This window comes from Mizuhopecten yessoensis, unplaced genomic scaffold, assembly GCF_002113885.1.
Source record: "Mizuhopecten yessoensis strain PY_sf001 unplaced genomic scaffold, ASM211388v2 scaffold3023, whole genome shotgun sequence".
Classification (NCBI taxonomy): Eukaryota; Metazoa; Mollusca; class Bivalvia; order Pectinida; family Pectinidae; genus Mizuhopecten; species Mizuhopecten yessoensis.
In genome coordinates this window covers 121,426-143,531 of record NW_018404837.1, presented here as the reverse complement: position 1 = coordinate 143,531, position 22,106 = coordinate 121,426, and the positions used below count along the sequence as shown (strand labels likewise).

Here is a 22,106-nt window from a genome sequence, read left to right as displayed (position 1 = left end):
CTAAAGTTATAGCAGAAACTAAGCAATTACTTTCCCTTTTTTATTATATCTTTAATTCAAACTATCTAGGCCTACGGGGAAATATTTTTCTTAAACTAGGGAGCTATTTTTTAACCGTGCAGGCCACCTCGGTTTTTTTTTATAATAATTGCATTGTGTATATTTATTTATGACTCCGACTTCGTTTTTTTTAAGATGTCGAGCGAGGCGCCTTTTGCTCTAACTCTCATACAGGGAAGATATCTCAATTTATCAAAGGGGAGAGGGCGTTTTTCCTGTTTGGTCGGGAATTATTGTTAAATAATATTTCAATTATTAATAGAACTTATTGTTTAAAATAAGATAAAGAACATGTTGCGTGATTTTGAATTGGGCCATATGCCTTCTAAATTCTTCTGGTATTACGTGTACACAATGTATCATGTATTTCGAAAAATGATGTCTGTCCGTTTTTACGGGACGTAATTATGGTATGGTGAGCGACCGTCCGTCTGTTCGTTAACACTTTGGTTTCCTCAAGATAACTTGCTTAAATATCGGCCACTTTTGGTGAAACTTGGTATGCATGTGCAATATACGACTAAATTCTACCTACCCGCATTCTTTGATTTATCAGGTTTACATTTTTAAAGTTTGTGTAAATGAAATCCCTATAAAAATTCAAATGTTTAGAGCAGACATTGCGAACTATATAGTGCCTACTTAACGTATCTCCATTATACCCATCGCACATACATATCAGTGTCACCACAGTGCGAATTTTTATTTGATATTTTTTTTTCAAATAGATGGTATATCGAACAAGGATTTGGCTTAATTAATGCTTATCTAAACTTGACAAAAACTCTAGGGTTTGATGGCAAAAATATTTAGTTGGTACAATAATAACAAACTTTCATTTACTTTGGACATTGGACACTACTATATATTTCTATGCGATGACAGGACATATTTCAATGTACATAATTGATAAATGTTTTTTTTAATGTAATTTTTGCTGTATTATTGTTTCATAATGACTGTTCATCTTTGTTATATCTTGTGGTATTTTATTGTTCATGTTTCTGTCTCGAGAAAGCGGCGGATTGCCTCGAACATTTGACAAGTTTCTTTGTTTGCACGGTCGTTACTACTTCCTGTCTTCATATGTTTTGGGACTTATTAGAAAAGCAAGTCTGGCATCACTCTTGGATTTTGAGAGTTAAAGATTGATTTTGCTATTTATCAAGAAGTACTTGACATTTCTATGAAAATGTTTAGGTAGATTCCCATTGGTCCAAATTTGTACAAGTTTTGCTAAGGAATACACGATGGCCGACAGGCAGCCATGTTTTATTTTGACAGTTCAAGTTTGTGATCTCTAGATCTATTTCACAAGAAGAACTTGACAGATCTTTCTCGTATTTCATGTGGAGGGCCCCGGGTTTCCTTGGTCCATAGTTAAGCTCGTTCTTTTTTTTTGACTTGTCGGGAAAACAAGACGGTCGCCGAGGAGTTATCCTGTAATTGGAAAACTCAAGCATTTTATCGCAATTTCTAAAGAATACTTGACAGATCTTTCTAAGATTTCATAAGGAGGTCTCCTTGATCAATATTGTGTATGTTTCAGTTTGAGACTGATCGGAAAAACATGATGGCCACAAGACAACCACCTTGGATTTTGACAGTTCAAGTTTGCAACTGCTATTCCCGAAGAAGAATGTGACAGATCAGACTCAAATTTCAAATGGAGGTTTCCCTTGGATCGGAAAAAATGGTCCGAAAGTCAAGACGGCCACCGAGCAGTCAGCGTTGAATTGGAGAGTTCAAGTTTGTTTTCTCTATTTCTCAAGAAATGCTTGACAGACCTTTCTCCTGTCATGTGTAGGTTCCATATGGCCCATTCTTGTGCATAGATTTATTATTTTACTGGTTGGAAAATGTGCATGTTTTATTTTGGAACTGATCGGGAAAAAAACCATGATGGAGACTAGGTAGCCATTTTGCGTTTTGACAGTTTACGTTTGTTATCTCTATTTCTCAAAAAGTGCTCGGCAGATCTCTAATAATTTAATATGTACCTCCCTTTCGATCCATATATGAGCACGTTTAATTTTTTGACTGTTCGGGAAAATTGTGATAGCCGCCTACTGCCATGTTTAATGTTGACAGTTCAAGTTTGTAAGCACTATTCTTCAAGAGAAACGTGACAGATCAGACTCAAATGTCATATGAAGGGTTCCCTTGGACCAGAAAAATGGTCCGGAATTGGGACTGATCGGACAAAAAGCATGATGGACACAACCTTAAGGCAGCAATCTTGGATTTTGACATTTCAAGTTTGGTATTTCTTTTTCTGAAGTAAATAATAAGAGCAATGACCTTACTTTGAAACGACACTCGCAAACCTAGCAGTGTTGAAATTGTGATCAAACGTTACCACAACATACCTTTACTGTTGACAGACTATCAACGAAACAGATAAGAGAAAAGAAGGAAAACGAGTTAACTGGGATAAAACTAATAACCAATGTCATAAATGAACCTACTCGTAACGGACCGACTAGACCCAGCCTACTCGACCTTATTCTTTTAACTCAATCACTTTCCTGTGTTGATTCTTCTGTGGTATCAGTTGATAACCTTTCAGTGACCATGATGGTTGTACTGCTTGTATTAAAATTACATGTGCTTTTAGATCCATTTATAAGCGTAAACTTTGGCTATATAAGAGAGCAGACTTTCAATTGTTTAATGATCTTATTTCTAATTATAATTGGATCGATCTTTTCCTAAATTGTGACTCCGTTGATATTGCATGTGAGCGTTTTACTGATGTTTTTCTAATATTTGCTAATTTATGTATTCCAACTAAAGTTGTCACTTTAAGACCAAATGACAAACCTTGGATGAACTCCGAACTAAGAAAAAAATTGAGAATTCGAGATAGGTTGCACAAAATCGCGAGGTCAACCAAGCTTCTTTAGGATGTTAATAAATTTTAGTCTCAACGTAATAAGGTTAACAACAAGAAAAAGCATGCCCGTTTTATATCTTATGAAAATGTTCAAGGTATAATTGAAGAGTACCCGTCCTCTGATCAAAATATTACTGGAGACTTATTAAACTGTTAATAAAATCCACTGGCACTTCACAATCTATACCTACTCTTGTAGATCCTCATACTGACAATGTTACTAATGACGAAGATAAAGCTAACTTATTAAATGACTATGTTTGTAGTATAACACGAGTAAATGATACTTACACTGTGGTTCCTATTGTTGAGCCAAAAACTGACATAACGTTTAGTTCTATTAGAGTAAATAATCATGACGTTCTACAGATATTGAACCTCGGCAAGGCCTCGGGTGAGGATGGAATCAGCCATCATATGTTAAGAAATACCTTACAGTCTGTTTGTATTCCATTTGAAATTATTTGTGATATGTCTTTATCGGCAGGTATCTTCCCAACTGCTTGGAAAAAAGCCAAAGTCATGCCACTGTTTAAAAAAGTTGACAGACATTCTCCTTCTAACTATAGGCCAATTTCACTTTTATCTACTGTTGGAAAAGGTATTGAGCGAGTAATCTTCAAACACCTACATAATTATTTCAAAAAAACTCATTGTTTTATAAGTACCAGTCTGGTTTTATGCATGCTCATTCTACTGTATATCAGCTCATTGAAATTTATCATAACATTTGTATTGCTCTTGAAGAAATAAAACACGTATGTACATGTATGGTGTTTTGTGATATCTCCAAGGCTTTTGATCGGGTTTGACAGAATGGTTTGATGGTTAAGTTACAATCTTACGGAATTGTTGGTGAATTCTATACCTGGTTAGAAAATTATTTATTTCATAGGCAATAGAAAGTTTTCTTAAATAATTCTTATTCCCAATTAGGTTTGAACGAAGCAGGGGTTCCTCAATGTTCAATTCTTGGACCACTTTTGTTTTTGATATACATTAATGATATTGCCGATGTCTTTGAATCAGCTGCTCGTCGTTTTGCAGATGATACTTCTTTATTACAGTCTTCTTCATCTTGTCATGAAATCCAAACAGTATTAAATAGGGATCTGTAGTCTTTAAACGTATGGTCTAAAACTTGGTTGGTAACATTGAAATTAGATTTGAAATTTGATGGAAAAGACTTAAATTTTACAGACCATCATAAACATCAGGGAGTAGTTTTTTTTTATTCAAGCGCAAAGTGGGGCGATCATATTAATGCCATTTATAGTTCAGTTATGAAGAAAATTAACGTCTTAAGGAGATTGAAATATTTGCTAAATAGGAATAGTCTTTTAAGAATTTATAAATCATTCATTTTACCAGTTTTAGAATATGCTAATGAACTATGGGATGTTTGTACTAAATTTGAATGAGAAAAATTAGAGCAATCCCAAAGAGAAGTTGCTCGAATTATATCCGGTCTTCCTTCATATGCCCGTATCAAAGAATACATTTTGAAACAGGTTTAGAAACTATTTCTAATCGTCGAAAACGTAGAAAACTCCGACTTTTATACAAAATGCAAAACAACTTAAGGATGTACACCTCTGAGAAGTCAAAATTTTCCTGTATTAAACTTTTTTTTCTTATATGGATTTGTGTGCTTCTTTTTTTGTCCCATTATCATTTGTGTTATTTTTTACCTTTTTCGGGGTCAAAAATCAAAAGTGCTTCAGTTACACTAAATATGTTAAAAAAATATCAATAATGTATAATTTTCCAGTTTATTGCATATTATTTTTATCATATTAAATATTATAAAGTTGTACAGGGAAATTGAACCTGCTATAATTAAAAATGGCGACACAATGACAACTTAAGTGATCAATCTAGTGTCAAAAAAGGTGAAATTTTTGCTTTTTTTGAAGCCCAAGGAATACACATTAATACTCATTTTCAAAATGGCCCCCAAATTGGATTTTTTTTTAAATTCTTGTAAAAGAAGATCTACAAACAACAGACATCTATTTTTTTGACATATTTTTCAGATGCGTGTTTGCTAATAAACTTGATCATAATTTGTTAAATATTACAAAAACCCGTTACACCAGATCAAAACGAGACTTGAACGTGATTGAAACCTCAGAAGAGTACATCCTTAACTCCAGATTATTTAAACGATCTCCTGCCACCTACTATTGCAGAAAATAACAGGTACACCCTTAGAAATAACAGTGATTATAGAGTTCCTCTAGTTCGGCTTTTTCTTACCAATCTTTCCTTTATACCCTCCACTCTTCGTAGCTGGAACTCCATAGATCTATTAGTACGATCTTTTAAATTGCTCTTCAAAGATACACTTTTAATTTAAAAGTATCTCTTTTACCTAATGAGATTATACGCTTCTATGATTTTTAAGATATCCGTTTTATGACTGGATATATCTCTATTTCTTTTAGGAATAACTCTACAAATTAAAGATATGTTCATTATATCAAAAGATTGAGTTAGAGATAGATTCTGTAGCCAAGCTTCATTTAATTATGTATCATATACTTTTACAACCCATCTTTGGCTGTTAAATGTTGGCTTGCCCTGTACGCTTGTACAAATGACGAAACAGTGGTTTGACCAGCATTGTAAGTTGCAGTTTTGACAAAACGGTAGATGACTGATGAATGGCAGCAGTCTCTTTGGGAACCATGTACCACTGCAGGCAAAACACTGCATACAGTAATAACCTCCCCTTAATTTGTTTTGTATAAAACTAGCGCAAATAGCCAACGGTACTACAGTGTACCGTTGACAGTATAGCTCCGTTGGTACATGTACAGTTTAAGAAAGACAGTATATTTTCAGACGTCCAGGATGTGAATCCCGGTTTTACTCATTTCATTGTTATATCAGGTTACTGATATTGAATTTTTATTCGTATTTCATCATTCTATTTTTGTTATAAGAATTCCGAAAGGTTATTTTCAGAATTGATTTACAAAGTTAATTTAGTCATACCAGAAATAATCCCGATGATTATATACAGCGAAGTGTTCTGCAGTGGTACTGGGGTCCTTGTAATCAAAAATATCACTCAAAGCATAGTAAGCTAAGAAATATTTATTCAAACTTCTGAAAAATAGACATTTAGACAATGTACCATGAAATTTGGTAACAAATATAGATTGTTTACAAATATGTTTTATACATACAATAGCACATAAAGATATATTAAACAAGAAGCCCATGGGCCTTAACGGTCACCTGAGTTGTATTACAACTGTTATTTGTTGCTGTGATGTTACAGAAACAAATATTGTAATTAATCAAAATATGGCTATCAGACAGCGGATTTCCTGACAAAATTGTGTTATTTAATTATGTTACTGATAACCAAATAATAAAATACCCCCTACCCCCTACCCATGCAGGAATGGGTGACCGGAAGTGGAGTGAAACTCACAGTTTTGCTGAAATTTAAGCAAGTGTGACCCTTTTTGGCACCGCCCCTCAGACCCCCGGAGTGAGCAGGATCTCGATTATACTACCATCGAACATGATGAAAATTCTAACCAAGTCTGATTTTTCCCCACTGAAAAAAAGCAAAATATACAAAACAAATATTTCCTTATATAAATTGTCAACTCTTTACCCCCTTCCCCAGAGGAGGAGGGAGGGGACTAGTTTTGATAGAAACTAGAGACCTTTCCATCCAAGAACAAAAACATATATTTTATTCCAGATAATCTGAGTCTGAAGAAGGATTTGTTGAAATTTCAGACAATTTGACCCCTTTTGTTCCTGCCTCTCGGACCCCTTGGGGATTAGATAACATAGAATATGTCAAAAATATGAATTATTTACCGGGGTTGTATATTCAAAATTTGATAGGAACTAGAGACCTTTCCATTCATCCATCCATGCAGAAGTTTTGATTCTCGCAAAGCTGGGTCTAGAAAGGAAGACTATTAAAATTTAAGACAATCGGACCTCTTTGGGCTCCGCCTTCGGGTAACTTAGAGACGAATCTGGGTCTTTAACTTTATAAAATCATACTGCATTCACAGGATTATTCCTCCAAACACTGTTTGAATTCTTTCCCACTAAACATAAGCACAATATACCAAAAAGTGTCTAGAACAGTATAAACTATACAATTTACACTCTGAATTTTGATAAAAAGCCTTCAGACTTTTTCTCTCATGAAGAGGATTGGATTTCAGCAAATTTGGGTCTGAAGAAGAAAACTGTTGCCGGTTTGACCTTTTTGGACCCAATCCTCAGACCCTAGAGGTGAATCAGGGTCTGTTTTTTAATACCATCAAACTGCAATCACAGACCCTATGGGTGAATCAGGTTCTGGTTTTTCATACCATCAAACTGCAATCCTCAGACCCTACCGGTGAATCAGGGTCTGGTTTTTAATACCATCAAACTGCAATCACATGTTGATAATTCCAATCAAGTTTGAATTCTTACCCACTGAAAAATGGGCAAAATATTCCCAAGATAGTTATTTCTCTAAATAACTATATATATATATTAAAGATTACCCCCTCCCGAAGGGTAATAGGTAATCCGGGGATAATAAAATTCAGTTTTGAAAAGATAAACGCCTTTTGCCCTTCCATCCATGAAAAGTGTATGATTCCAGTAAAACTGTGTCTGAAGAAGAAGTTTGTTTTAATTTCTCCAACTTGGCTCAATTTAGGCCCACCCCTCAATCCCTTTGATGTTTATAATATCAAACTCCAATCACACGATGATCAATCCAACCAACTAATAATTTGCATAAGGCATCCAAATACCTATCGATCTATGGACAAAAACATGTATTTTATTCCAGATAATCTGAGTCTGAAGAAGGATTTGTTGAAATTTTAGCCAATTTGACCCCTTTTGTTCCTACCTCTCGGACCCCTTGGGGATTAGATCACAGAGAATATGTCAAAAACGTGAATTGTTTACGGACGGACGACGACGACACGAGACACCGGACAAAAGACGATCGCAATAGTATAGTTCTATGGTGACCTAAATAGGCTTAATCGAATACAGACAAGTCTCGAAAATCAGCAATGGTTTGCTGTAGGTAAACGCTTATAGAAAACAAAATGGCAGCATCTTGCACATGTTCAAGGAAGGGGGGGGGGGTTATACATTTTGATTTGTGTTTAACAGCCGAAGTCGCACGGCGATGGTTCATAATTTCGTAAAAACAACACAATATCCAATTGGGTTTATTATAAGCAACAAGTATTTGTAGTCACACCTGTTTTTCGTAGAATGACTTTTCACTAGGTAAAACTGTGGTAGTAAAATCAGTTTACCACTGTTAAAAATACAATAAGTAGCCACCAAACAGCCGGTCAAAGTGTGTGTTGACAGAAAGTTTACATTTACGTGATGCCGAATCATCTTAAATAGAAGTTTTCTAACAGCCGGTCTAGGTAAGGAGGTCTACCAGACAATGCCATGCTGCCGACGTGACTTGGTATCAACAACATGGCCTCAATCAGGCTTAGTTCACGGCCAAATCGCCAAAGGTTGTTTGGTAAATGGTTTGGATCAACACATCAAGGATTGTTATCATTTTAACATCGTCTACTGCCGTATATACCATACATGGAAGGTTACAGAAATTGATATGATATATGTATTAGGTCCTGATTATTACTTGATAAACGTGATTCAATATTAAGCTGTTTCTACGATATTTCTTATCTTTGATACCTCGCGATAAAACCATACCGATCACAAAACTGTATTGGCGACAGTGCAATATTACTAATCTATAATAGCCAGGATTCGAACTAGTCATTCGGAAGACGTTTTAGACAAAACTCGAAGCTTCTTGTAGTTCATTAAGAAAACGTCGAAGAATTGCATAGCGTAGAAGTAGTTATTTTGGTACAAAACACCTATTTGAGCATTAGTTCCAGAAATTAATGAAACAGCAAAAAATGTCGAAGCGTCATCCAAACTGTGATTCTAATACAAAATCGAGAAGGGAAAAGTATTTAACCACCTTTTATGCACTCTCAAACAGCTGTATATTTGTACCTCAGAACTGCCAGAAGTAGAGCACTGATAGGTCAGCAATATCCCGCCATGTGCATGACCGTAGCCATCCTAGTGTTTTGGTTTCTGAGATAAGGACTTTAACCGCGATAGTCTATTTTTAGTAATAGTGACCTTGACTATTATATATATAAAAAAAAAATCCTCATATATATATATCATGTACATATCTTTGGAAACAGTGACCTTAATATTGACCTAAGAACCCTTTGAAACCCGTTTTGAACATCTGCATACCACAATGCACAACGCCTTTAAGTAACAGTGACCTTGACCTTAGGGAGTGACCTTCTGCAGCGCTAGTTCGAATCGCGTCTATTCAAGATATCTTACTATACACGCAGAATCAAAAACAAGTATACACCAAAACAGTTATGTGTTCTTATAGTTTCCTGGTTACTAATCCATTGCTTATTCTCGAGACTGTATGGTACATTTATCTTATACAAAGGAACCATATAAGCTATCAATGTAAATTGTTAATCCGGGCAACTGGGCCAAGATCAAAATGTCAATAATATTTTATTGCCGATGAATGCAGTTGATTATTAGAAATACTGCAACTTCTCCAATTTTCTGTATCTAATCAAGTCAGATTTAAACAGACACTTTTGGGGGCGTGACACAGATTTTCATCCCACGGTACGTATACTCAGGAAAAAAGAAGGGTGGGCACTCCATTAAGCTATTTAATGCAAGTGTATAATAGTCTTTATTTATATACTTGTTGACAAAGTTGAGTCAACGACTCGTCTTACATTTGGTCAAGTAGTTATATAATATACAATAATTCACCAAAAGTTTTTTTTATTTTTCAATTTAATAATATGTTGTTCGGTGAAGTGTTGGTTAATTAATTTCTTATTAAAAACATTGCCGTGCTGAGTTGATTTTATTCCATGTTTAGGGAAGGTTAGTCGAGGTTCATAAGTCGCCTGTATAATACCACGTATGATCACTGTTTTCGCCGAAAAAAAATATAATAATTAAGAATTGAACTTAAAAACTGACGGATAAGGTTAGGAGGGATAGTGTTTTATTCATCGGTCAAAGCTTTATCTCCTGCAAGTTAAACCGCTGATTTTGACGTTTCTGAACGTATTGCCAAAGACTTTCCAAATGTGGACTATGGACGATATGTCGAGTGATTTAGATGAAAAACCCAAAACCATAACATTGTTTTGTTTTAAAACAGTTACCTTGACGCGACTCGTATGCAGTGGGGAATTATCGTGTTATACACTTTCAAGTGGTTTTGGAAGGTTTCGGCAGATCCAGGACGACTAAGTAGTATCTGTGATTTTGCAGATGGATTAGCCATTTCAGGAGGTTTTCCCGAGAAGCAGACGTTACACGGTGTCTTCCGCTTCGTGAACATTCACACCTCGACCAAGTTCGGTTAAAACGATTTGACAAAAGGTTTACGCTCTTTAAACTGCAACCAAATTGTTGTGCAACTTGACGACCAGCACTTTCCCTCTGACCTCGTGACAGCCAAGGAATGTAAAAATACGTGTTTGTGTTCATTGTTTTTAAAGTTTTCAATCGTAGTAGGTCATCGTAGCAGAGGAATTCCATTTACGTTTTATACTGGGCACTTGCGTTATTCACGAATTATTTACAAAAACACACGAGGAACTCTTTGATCACACAGACATTTACAGCTGAATGATTTCAATGAATAGGATACCACTTGGTCTAGGTATTCCATTCCCGAATGTTCTACTTTAACCGATATGGAGGTTGTCCCCAAGGGAGTGGTGTGTTAACCTTTCTTTTTTTGCTGAGCATATATGTTCGTGTATTACATTATATTGATTGACCGGGAGATGAGGATCTATGTTATGAAAGCGGAATTTTATATTTTCATTATAATTAAAATCGAAAAAAACACTGTTCATGACATTGGACCCAAAAGTATCACTCTTATTATAACATACATAGAAAATCAACGATGTCTGTACAAATTAAGAAAAAAGATATATTAAAAAAATATATATAAAAAAAATGAAACATGAATCAATCTTAACACAACTGAACCATGGAGCTTCATTGATGATGGTGATTTAATTTCACACAGTGGCTCTTCTTGGTGATGACGTCACTTCAAGCCGCGGTTCTACTTGGTGATGACATCACTTTAAGCAGCTGGTTCTAATTTTGATGTTTCACTCACTTCCTGTTTAAAACCATATAAAAAAACCAAGTTCAGCTCATTGATAAATAATTAATTGATTGAAGGAAAACGACAAGAAATCTTAATTCTGATAAATCGATTTGGACAAAAGCCTTTATACTGAATAATTGTTGAAAATTACAAAATCAAACAAAGAATGAGTACTGTAGCCCATACGAGATAAGTAACGTTTTTGTTACGGTAGGGTAAACATTGAGTGGGAATCATTTAATTGATACGTTTTAGTGTAGAACTATAAGGAAAGAGGCTATATCAGTGAAGTTAACAGCGATATTGCCCGCTATTACATGTACCAATCATTCACTGATGGAGAAAGATATTAAACGAACTCTTCTATTCAACTTATTGACGAGGATTTTCAGTTTAATAAGAGATAAAATATTTACACTGAAACCTGTATTCAGAGGCCATCTTCAAGCATATCATTAAGTGGTGTCTTTTTGCATGCAATCTCTTAGTACAGAGGCAGTGAACAAGACAGGATTGAGATAAGGAGTTTAAAACGTGGTCTCTAAACACAGGTTTCCTATTTATACAGGTGACCTCTAGGACTGGTATGATTCTATCTCCTTGTTAAATTTGAACGAATAAATATTTGTAAAATATCGTTAATTTGCAAACGACTCAAGAGGCGCCAATGCTTTGAAAAACACGTGCTTCTCCAGATATACAAGTACTTACAGTGAACGTTAATTACGTAAAGCTTACAATTTAATCTGTATGTTTCGTCTGCATAGCAGCATGAAGGTGATTGTTTCTCTAAAACTCAACGTGACGTCATACGGCCCCCATGAATGTATCGTTCTAATGTTGCTCCGTCTTCCATGTAACCAAGACGTCTATCTGACAAAAGAAATTGAAATATAAAGATTGCATCAACACGCTATTGTGTTATCTAGTTATCAATAACACACCTTATGGACTACTTGGCTCTCTCGTCGAGCCGTGCACGTCATTCGGAAATTATTCGAGTCTTTCCCGTCTTGTCGGAAAGATCGGTTAACAAACGCCCTAAAATAATCGAGGAAAACAAGAAATGTTTACTCTTTTTTTACCTATTTGTTTACTTTTTCGTTTATATTTGGTGCAGCATATCACTCATGGTAACGCATATGTGCTGAGTTGCATATTTAACCCACAACAGTATTCGTACTAAGGACATTCACTTCCGTTAGGGGATTTTTTTCTTTTGTGCAGGTTATACGTTAATTCCCCAAGTTTAGCACGTGCAGTTCAAATAGATGGCAACGCCCTGTAAAACGAATTTGCTTGTACTCAATTGGAGTTATCATCTCATAAGTTTTCAAATGTAATCAAAGTAAATAACTATGTCTTATTGACATCTGGATACTCGATTGATGTGGTAAACACTAACATTGGTATAACGACATAGGACTGAGTAATCGTACGTACCTTGCACCCGAGCCGTTGTCCGGATTGTTTCCCATTTTCAACGTCAGATCAATGCAATTGTGTAATTTCCCATTGGTAAGAATAAATCCAATCTCGGAATTTGTCACAACACATCAACAAATTGATCTCTCACAACATCAATATCACAACAACAATATAATATAAAAAAAAATCAATAATGATTAAAAAATGTCCATGGGCCTGCATCGTTGACCTGTTTATTTGAAAACACAAATTTGGGATCATGGTGGCAAATTAAGATTTGTATTAACTTCAGAATTTCAACAATAACTTCAGAATTTCAACAATAATAAGGCTTGGTCTAATAAGGTTTATTTGTTTGATTTTTACACAGTTTCAACTCTTTTCGCCATAAATGTGTGCGAACATAGTTTATAGTGTCCTTTTACATCAGCAAGCTATTCATGCGATATACCATTCCTCTTCTACTGATTTATAGGATGGTAGACTTTATTTCAAATATTTGCTGTTGACTTCAGCAAGTTACACGGTAAATTAAAGACTGCAGGTGTTAAGGTTTTTTAGGAGAAGTGTTTTTGCGACACTTTGATCTCTTTGACATATAATGTAAGTCATGCTCATCATCAGCATAATGCTAACCGATATTTATGATTATATATTGCTGAGAAGAATTATTTCAAAGTAGTGACGAAAGAGCAAACGACGGACAGATGGCAGACGGGTAATCGACACAGGCGACGATGGACTCCGCCTCATGGCATAAGCACATGGGCACTTTATGCCATATAAGCTAAACATAAGAATTTCCCATGTTTCAAAATAAACAATATTACTATATGAAAATACACATAGGAAAAACATCATAACATCAGTATCTATATACATCAAAATATCAGTATAATGTAAAAATTATATATATTTATATAACAACAATTGAATTTTTACTTCATGTTTAGAAAATGTCTGATACATAGATGGAATAGAAACATTGTCTCACAATGACACTGGTGGTATATGATGCTTACCATAATAGCAACAATGGGCCGAGGGACATTTAGAGGTCACCTGGAATTTTCTACACAATATAAAAACCCGTTGAATATCATACACGTTTATCAAAAAAGTAAAAGAATTATAAGCTTTAACCAGGACGGAATCCGCAAAGGCACGCAAGACAACACTAACTTAAATGTGTTTGTATTCCATACCCCACATTTAAGTACATTGTACATGGTTATAGTGTAGGGATCTCAACTGTTGCAATGTTAGATCCAGGTAGAACTTCCAAAGGTGTAGGAAGTATCCAGGAATTGGGTCATATCTCCAAAGCAAAGCATGGGTAAATATTTAACTGTTTCCATGTTATGATACAGGGAGTTAATACCATTGGGGGGGGGGGCTCACTCCCTGGTCCCAAACCCGTTATCGTAGATACATCCATCTTTTCATGTCCACGCTCTGTGTTAGAAGCCAAATAGAGGAGATCGCAGTCATTCTAAAGTAGTACATCTTTACACTCCTAATTCTACGTACGAATCCCATCTCTGACCCTAGGGACCTCACCACCTTCACTATACAAACCAGTATTAGTTTGCCTTAGAAATATTTAACAGTTGTTCATAAGGAGTTGACATTTGAAATGAAAATGCCTATAATTTACATTTAAGGCCCTACCAATAATGTCAGAGGGGATATACAATCTTCATTTATTGACATGATCGCCTTGCCTCGGTTAATGTGCAAAAGTTGATGTGAAGAAGCCAATGACAAGAATATTGCTTTAAAAATATTTTGTACATAACTTTAAGGTCCATTATATCCCTCCATACAAAACCTGTATTTGTTTACACATGTCACTGAGGCTTATAGAAGTCAGTCGGAAAATATGGTTTTTGACTGCGAACATATTAAAGGTATTTGTATAAAGTTGATTTATCAGAAGTGTTTTGGGGTTTGTAGTTGGAACAATTTTTCTCATCGCTCCACATGCATGACATCGCAAGTCCACATGCAGTGGCCTCACGATTTTTTTCAAAGGCTCCCGATGAAAGAATTGTCCTCACGACAAACCCTGAAACATATTGTCATAATTTGTATTTCGTTCAGGATTGGTAGGCTTTAGAAGATATACTAATCTTATTCTGCTCTATTACGGGCCTACATTATGCCATGTTCCTCAGGCCCCAGATGTCAAACAAACAACTCCGCACACTTCCATCAAGGCTTAAATTCCCCAAATAGGTCGAAATTGTATCATTTACTCTGGAGAAGTAGTTTTCTAAGGAAACAATGACGCATGACAAGACGAAAGACAACTGCTGCGCCATTTCATAAGTTCATCAGTCCTGTGGACCAGGTGAATAGCTAAAATCACTTTTTTCATCAATCACAAGATATCACTAACAAGTATTACAAACACAAAAAATATAATAGCTCCATTACCTTAGCATTTCAAAGGTGAAATATTATATTTACCGTAATTACAATAATAATACAGAAACATTGTCTTGTGAATCAAAAGAATGAAATATTATATACATCATAACAAAAAAAATGAATTTTGACATACTGTCTTACACATAATTAAAACAATGAACATTACATGAATCATAATAAAAAAAAACCAAGGAATATGCACATTGTGACATAAATCACAAGCACGAAACACTATGTGCATCATAATCAAAAATGTCTCACAAGCCACAAGGATATACATAATAACAAAATATCAAATTGACATACTGTCTAATATATGATTAAAAATAAAAACAATACATGTATTATAATAAAAAACATGAAATATACATACTGTGTCATGAATCATTAGATCGAAAATTATATGAATCATAAATCAAAAATGGAATCGACACACTGTGTCTTGCATCAAAAATATAACCCTATATGTAGCATGAAAAGGCTTGGAGAAGACACACTGTTTCATGAATCACAGGAAGAGAATATCAAATATTTCATAATAAGAATGGAAACGACACAATGTATAATAAATCACAAATATGAAATGTTCCGTAAAACACCTAGAAAAGACAATAATGCAATAGACACATTGTGATATAAAAAAATGAAATAGTTTTTGTGTTTTAACACAAAATGGAATAGACACACTGCCTTATGAATAACAAGAATGAAGCATAATATCCAGTATATTCATCAAAGCAACAAAAGGGAAGAAAGGACTTTCATAAAAGAATGAAACATTATTTGTGTTATAATTAAAAAATGGAATAGACACACTGTTTCATGCATTAATAACAAAACTGAAACAAAACAATACAATTATGATGATACAAACATTAAATAGATCCACTGCCTCATCTAATACAAGAATGACACACAGAATGTGGCTTAATAACAAAAACGAATGTGCATACTGTTTATATGAAACAAACAATTGAACTACACAGCCGAATTTAAGCTTAAACCTATATGTGTTACATATACATACCTGTACATAATTGAGCGATATTTACATAAGTATAACAACACATTAAATAAGAAATACATGCAGCTGTGTTTTGTTGATGATCATGTGTGACGAACAATGGACATGCATAATATGTTGATCAACAGTGTTTTGTATACTAGCTTAGCCCCGACCCCACTTGTCTGTATACTAGCTAAGCCCCGACCCCCACTGGTATGTATACTAGCTTAGCCCCGACCCCCGTTGTTCTGTATACTAGCTAAGCCCCGACCCCACTGGTCTGTATACTAGCTAAGCCCCGACCCCGTTAGTCTATATACTAGCTTAGCCCCGACCCCCACTGGTCTGTATACAAGCTCAGCCCCGACCCCCGTTAGTCTGTATACTAGCTAAGCCCCGACCCCGTCGGTTTGTATACTAGCTAAGCCCCGACCCCCACTGGTCTGTATACTAGCTAAGCCCCGACCCCCGTTGGTCTGTTTACTAGCTAAACCCCGACCCCACTGGGTTGTATACTAGCTAAGCCCCGACCCCCACTGGTCTGTATACTAGCTAGCCCCGACCAACCCTTCTATTGTGTTCTACCTCAGAACATGTTTATTTTCTTGTTGATTTATACTTTATGATAATCATTTCAAAGAAGGCAAGTTTATTTTTATTGGCTTTTTATATTTCAACACACGAAAAATTCACAGGTCAAAACGCTAGTTTAGATGGAGACTTTTCTCCTGAAAAGATATCCTTTTATTTGCTTTTGTGCCTGTTAGCTTTATAATCAAACTTTTGTTTAAAGTCATTAAATGCAGTACAAAGTTACTTCAAGTGTAAGGTTCTAATTCAGTTACGTGAAACTTTTCAATTTCTGTGTATTTTATTTAGTAATAACCTTTGGCAGATTAATAAGCTTCAGGCATATATCCACTGCTACCCCGTCACAGATTTAGTGTTTTCGCAATAACTAGGGTAGTTTTTCCGTCAAATTAACTTATAGGGAACGTGTTAAACCTCGCAAGTAATGCTAGAAAACCAGTTATGAAGAAGGTTGCATGTAGGTGCTGTGTAGTAAAAGAATATCGACAGCTTGAATAAAATATCAAATAATTTGTATAATTGAGGTCTGCAGAATATTGCAATTGTGTAAAATTTCTAAACATCTAAAATATTTGTATTAAGCCTCTTTATGAAATCGACAGTACATTATTTTTTTTTGTATGTTTGATCTGCAGAATATTTTTCCAAATCTAAAGTTCTGCTTATTCAAACTGTAGTTTTGCTGTCATCGTATATATTGAGAGATAAAAATGGAATCTGACATGGAAAAGACGGCTGAATATGTATGCAGTGAACATAACAATTCAAGATACCGCCGTTTAAATTAAAGAGTCTGGATTTTGAGGAAGCTGATTGACTAAGAACACGTTGCACAGAAACGCCAAATGCTTCGGAGTCAGTGAGAGAGAAATATCCCATAATCACATGAAAATTTGTAATTGTCAAGCGTGTTCAGGTGCGTTCGATTGGAGTAATTTTTGCGGTTGTGCGTTGAGAGTTTCTGAGGCGTATAATGAATTGTTTGAACTCCCTGATAAGCCTGCCCATATCTAACAGAATGATGATCCCAGGAACCAAACACAGGACGAGGATGCCAATATAGCCAATGTTAGCTGCAGATTTGCGGTCGTCAGGGGCACTCGTCAAAGCTCGCTTATATGAAGACAGCTTCTTAGGGTTGATGAGTAGCTGTTCTTTAAGCTTACTGAGACTTTCCTCCAACTTGTTCTGATCTACCGGGGTGGGTTTAATGCAGGAACATGTTGAACATGTCGCTGATATCGTTACAGTTTTCTCGGTTGCTGGAAGCAGAAACATGATTATATTATTAATTTACTTGAGACGTGCAGCCGCCTCGGAATTGTCGATCGTTCTCTTCAGAGTAAAATGGTCCTATACAACTGCCATTTACTTTTTAGCCTTCGAGTCGGGGGAAGCAATTTTAGCTTTTTTCATATTATTTGGGCAAGGCATTGACACATTTTATGAAAAAGAATCAATTCAGAAATCGAGTGGCCAAAAAAAGCAGCTTTTCTTCTTGCATCCTTTGAACAACTCCAAACTATAGAGACAGTCATTAGAAAATAAAAGATACAATGTTGTTTTATAGAGACAATCATCAGAAAACAAACGATACCATGGTGTTTTATAAAGACAGTCATCAGTAAACAAAGGATACAATATTGTTTTAAGAAACAGTCATCTGAAAACAAAGGATACAATGTTGTTTTATAGAGACATTCGTCAGAAAACAAAGGATACAATACTGTTTTATAGAGACATTCATCCGAAAACAAAGGATACAATGTTGATTTATAGAGACCCTGGACCTTTTGGTCATACAAAGTATTGTATTTGACCCCTGTGACCTTGAAAATGGGCGAAGGATATTCATTTGAACATACTTTGTAGCCCTTCATCCAGCATGCTTCTAGCTAAATATCATCAACCTAGGCGTTATGGTTACTGAGGGGAAGTTGAATAAAGGTTTGAAGCATATCTAACCCTTGAATATAGGTCAAGGTCACTGATTTAAATTAACTTGGTAAACCTTTATTCCAGCATGTTACTGGATAAAATATCACCCTAGGCTTTTTGTTTATGAATAACAAGTTGTTTAAAAGTTTTAAACATATTTGACCCCTGTGACCTTGACAATTGATCATTCAGTTGAACAAACTTGTTAGCCCTTTATCCCAGAATGCTACTGACCGAATATCATTACTCTGGTCCTTTTCTTTATAAAGAAAAGTCGTTTTAAGATTTCAATATAATTGACCCCTGTGACCTTAAATGTAAGTCGAGGTCATTCATTTAAACAAAGTTGGTAGCCCTTCTTTAAAGCATGATACTGACAAAACATCCTTGTCCTATTCCTCTTTGTTATTCAGAAGAAGTTGTTTAAATATCTTAAACATATTTGACCCCTGCAACCTTGAAAATTGTCGAAGGTCCTTCGTTTATAACAAAAACATGGTAGCCCTTCATCCCAGCATGTTACATGCCAAATATCGACGCCCAAGGCCTTTTAGTTATTCAGAAGAACTTGTTTAAAGCTTACCACAAATTTGAACCCTGTTACCATGAATATAAGTTAAGGTCATTCATTTGAACAAACTTTGTAGCCCTTTTCCCCAGCATGCTACTGGCGTAATATCACCATCCTATGTGTTTTTGGCTACTGAGAAGAAAATATACGAAGGTTTTAAATACATTTGACTCCTGTGACCTTGAATATAAGTCACGGTTATTCATTTGAACAAACTTGTAAACCCTTTATCCTAGCATGCTACTGGCCAAATATCATAAGCCTAGTCAGAAGAATTTCTTTAAAGATTAGCACATATTTGACCCCTGTGACCTTGCAAAGAAGTCAATGTCGTTCATTTAAACAGACTTGTTTGCCCTTCATCACAGAATGTTACTGGCCAAATATCATCATCCTAAACCTTTTGGCCATTTAGGAAAAGTTGACTAAAACTTTTAACATATTTGACCCCTGTGACCTTGGACACAGGTTATTAATTTGAACAAACATTGAAGCCCTTTATCTAAGTATGCTGCTGGCCAAATATTATCATCCTAGACATTTTGATTACTGTGGAGAAGTTGTTTAAAGGTTTTTAACATATTTGACCCATATGACCTTCAAAATTGAAGAAGGTCCTTCGTTTGTAACAAAAACTTGGTAGCCTTTCATCCCAGCACACTGGTCAATAGTACCCCACTTGTCAATCCTACCCCACTGGTCAATACTATCCCACTGGTCAATCCCAAGCCAGAGATCGATCCTACCCCCTGTTACAGAACAAATGTCGTAACCCTAGGCCTTTTTTGGTTATTCAGAAGAAGTTGTTTAAAGCTTACCACATATTTGACCCCGGGACCTTGAAAATGGACGAATGCCATTCAATTGAACACACTTGGTAGCCTTTTATCCAAGCCTGCTACTGGCTTAATATTATCGTCCTAGGCGTTTTGGTTACTGAGACGAAGTTGTTTAAAGTAAAAAGTTGACACCGGACGGATGACGGACGAACAACGGACGACGCACCATGGCATAAGGTCATTTGCCTGCGGGCTAACAACTATTTCCAATGATTGGCTCTTTCTCTCAGCAACACCCGTCCCTCATTAGGTCTTATTTCTGCCCCTTGAATTGGGGAGGATTTTAACATTAATTTCAATTTTCCCTATAGGGGTCGCCTCTCTGCCCCCTAAAGCACCCCTGTATTTATACCAAATTGACATTTGGTTAAAATTTCTCCAAACAAACTGAAGGAAGAGGATTATAAACATGTATTGATATGTCCACCCACTGGACCCGTCCCCTTTGCTCCGAGAGGGGCCACAATCTCTGTTAAAACGAATGAAGTCCCTCTTGCCAAAAGATTTGTTTGGACCAAATTCGGTTAAAATAACTCATACTAAACGAAATGGATTTTAAAGATTTGCCTAAATTTCCCTTATTGGGCCCCGCCCCTCCACCCCAAAGGGGCTACATCTTCCGTTTATACAAAATTTAGTCCCAAGGATGCTCTAGACCTTTTCTCAAATGGTCAGGGGAAGAAGGATTTTAAAAATCTTCCTCAAATTCTCCTATTCGGCCCCGCCCGTCTTCACCAAGGGCTACAAAATTTAGCCCCATTTGCCCAAAGATGCTCCATTCCAAATGTAGTGAACATTTATAAAGCTGTTCAGGACTAGTAGCGTTTTAAAGGAAAAGCTGGCAGACGGACTGGCAACGGGCGACGGACGACGGACGATGTGGTATGGCATAAGCTCGCCATGGTCCTTCGAACCAGATGAGATAAAATGTTAATTTCCGTGAGGCAATGTATGATGCCGACTGTGTTTGGCTGTAACTACTGTTCCACTGACCAAAATGTCAATTTAATTATGTCATTTATAACACCAAAATGACGTCATGTTTTCAAAATATTAGCCAATATGCTACTGAACATTTAGAACACAAACGTTGGTTCTTGTACACTTTCTAGTCAATACTTAGAAATTCAAATGTTTACGAACAGGGGTCACTTGTATCACCTTTGTCGGAAAGATTTATCCAATATAGATGTTCCACATGGGATTGGTTTTGTTCTTACAGTTTGATTGTGTTGCATGATAACATATACATTTTAGATAGCAGTATTGATTTCGAAAATAGATTCTGAAAATACACCATCAGTTTTGCTGAAAAATATTTTTGAATTTATTTTATGTCGGTCAATTAAAATATTTAAATATTTAAACACTCAGTGACTCAATAAATGGTTACGTAGCACTATTTTTTACGAACGTGTAGGTGATTTTGTATCGTATTCAGTAATTAGGATTGAATAATTGAAACATAACCTACCCGTCGGTAGTGATGTTATTTCCAGCTTCACGGAAGTAACGACATTGGACAGCGGAGGTGTTGACTCGGACGAGGTTTCAATGACTGCCGTTGGATCAGTGCTGCTAGGTTCAAGGGTGCCTATACCAGTCACTGCGGATGTGGGTGTATAAGCTGTCGACGAGGGCCAAGTAGATTGTGTCTGTTGGTTTGATGTGGTCACAGTTGTGGAGCACAGGTTGTCAAGGTTGTTGATACTCGCAGTAACGCCGCTAGGGACAGTTCTCAACAGATCTATATAGAAATATGAGAGTTTGTGAATTGGTGTGCAAAGACAGGATATATTTCTCGGCAAAAATATAAACATTATCAGTTTTTAATGGAAATGTGTTAGCAATGTAGTATTGCATGATTCTCCGCAGTAACGAAGTACCCAAATGTGACATTTGACAATAATATATATCAAATATAACATGACATATTTTTCTGTATATATATATTATCAGTTCTTGGTGAAATGGTTTAATAATATTCAGGCGGAGTATTACGAGCAATCCATAGTTCCCAATCCCCGAAAGATATTCAACAGTGTTCATAATTAAAACAGCCATACAAATGTAACTCTGTAAGACCGGATTACAGAAAACGATTTTCCACATTC

General features: G+C 35.8%; 1 protein-coding gene and 1 long non-coding RNA gene across 3 annotated transcripts; both read right to left on the bottom strand.

Annotated features, from left to right (window-relative positions):
* Positions 1 to 9,642: 9,642 nt before the first annotated feature.
* Positions 9,643 to 15,130, bottom strand: LOC110446853. Of its 2 annotated transcripts, none has more exons than XR_002462511.1 (3): positions 12,630 to 15,130; positions 11,925 to 12,059; positions 9,643 to 11,198 (listed from the first exon to the last, which is right to left on the bottom strand). It is a non-coding gene; the product is annotated as an uncharacterized LOC110446853 (long non-coding RNA). The 2 variants fall into 2 exon arrangements; XR_002462512.1 differs by having other exon boundaries at positions 11,925 to 12,055.
* A 258-nt stretch (positions 15,131 to 15,388) lies between these two features.
* Positions 15,389 to 21,812, bottom strand: LOC110446889. The gene is made up of 2 exons (XM_021492232.1): positions 21,467 to 21,812; positions 15,389 to 17,906 (listed from the first exon to the last, which is right to left on the bottom strand). Exons 1-2 carry the CDS (start codon positions 21,810 to 21,812, stop codon positions 17,557 to 17,559), a joined length of 696 nt encoding a protein of 231 aa, XP_021347907.1. The 3' UTR covers positions 15,389 to 17,556.
* Between the last annotated feature and the right edge of the window lie 294 nt (positions 21,813 to 22,106).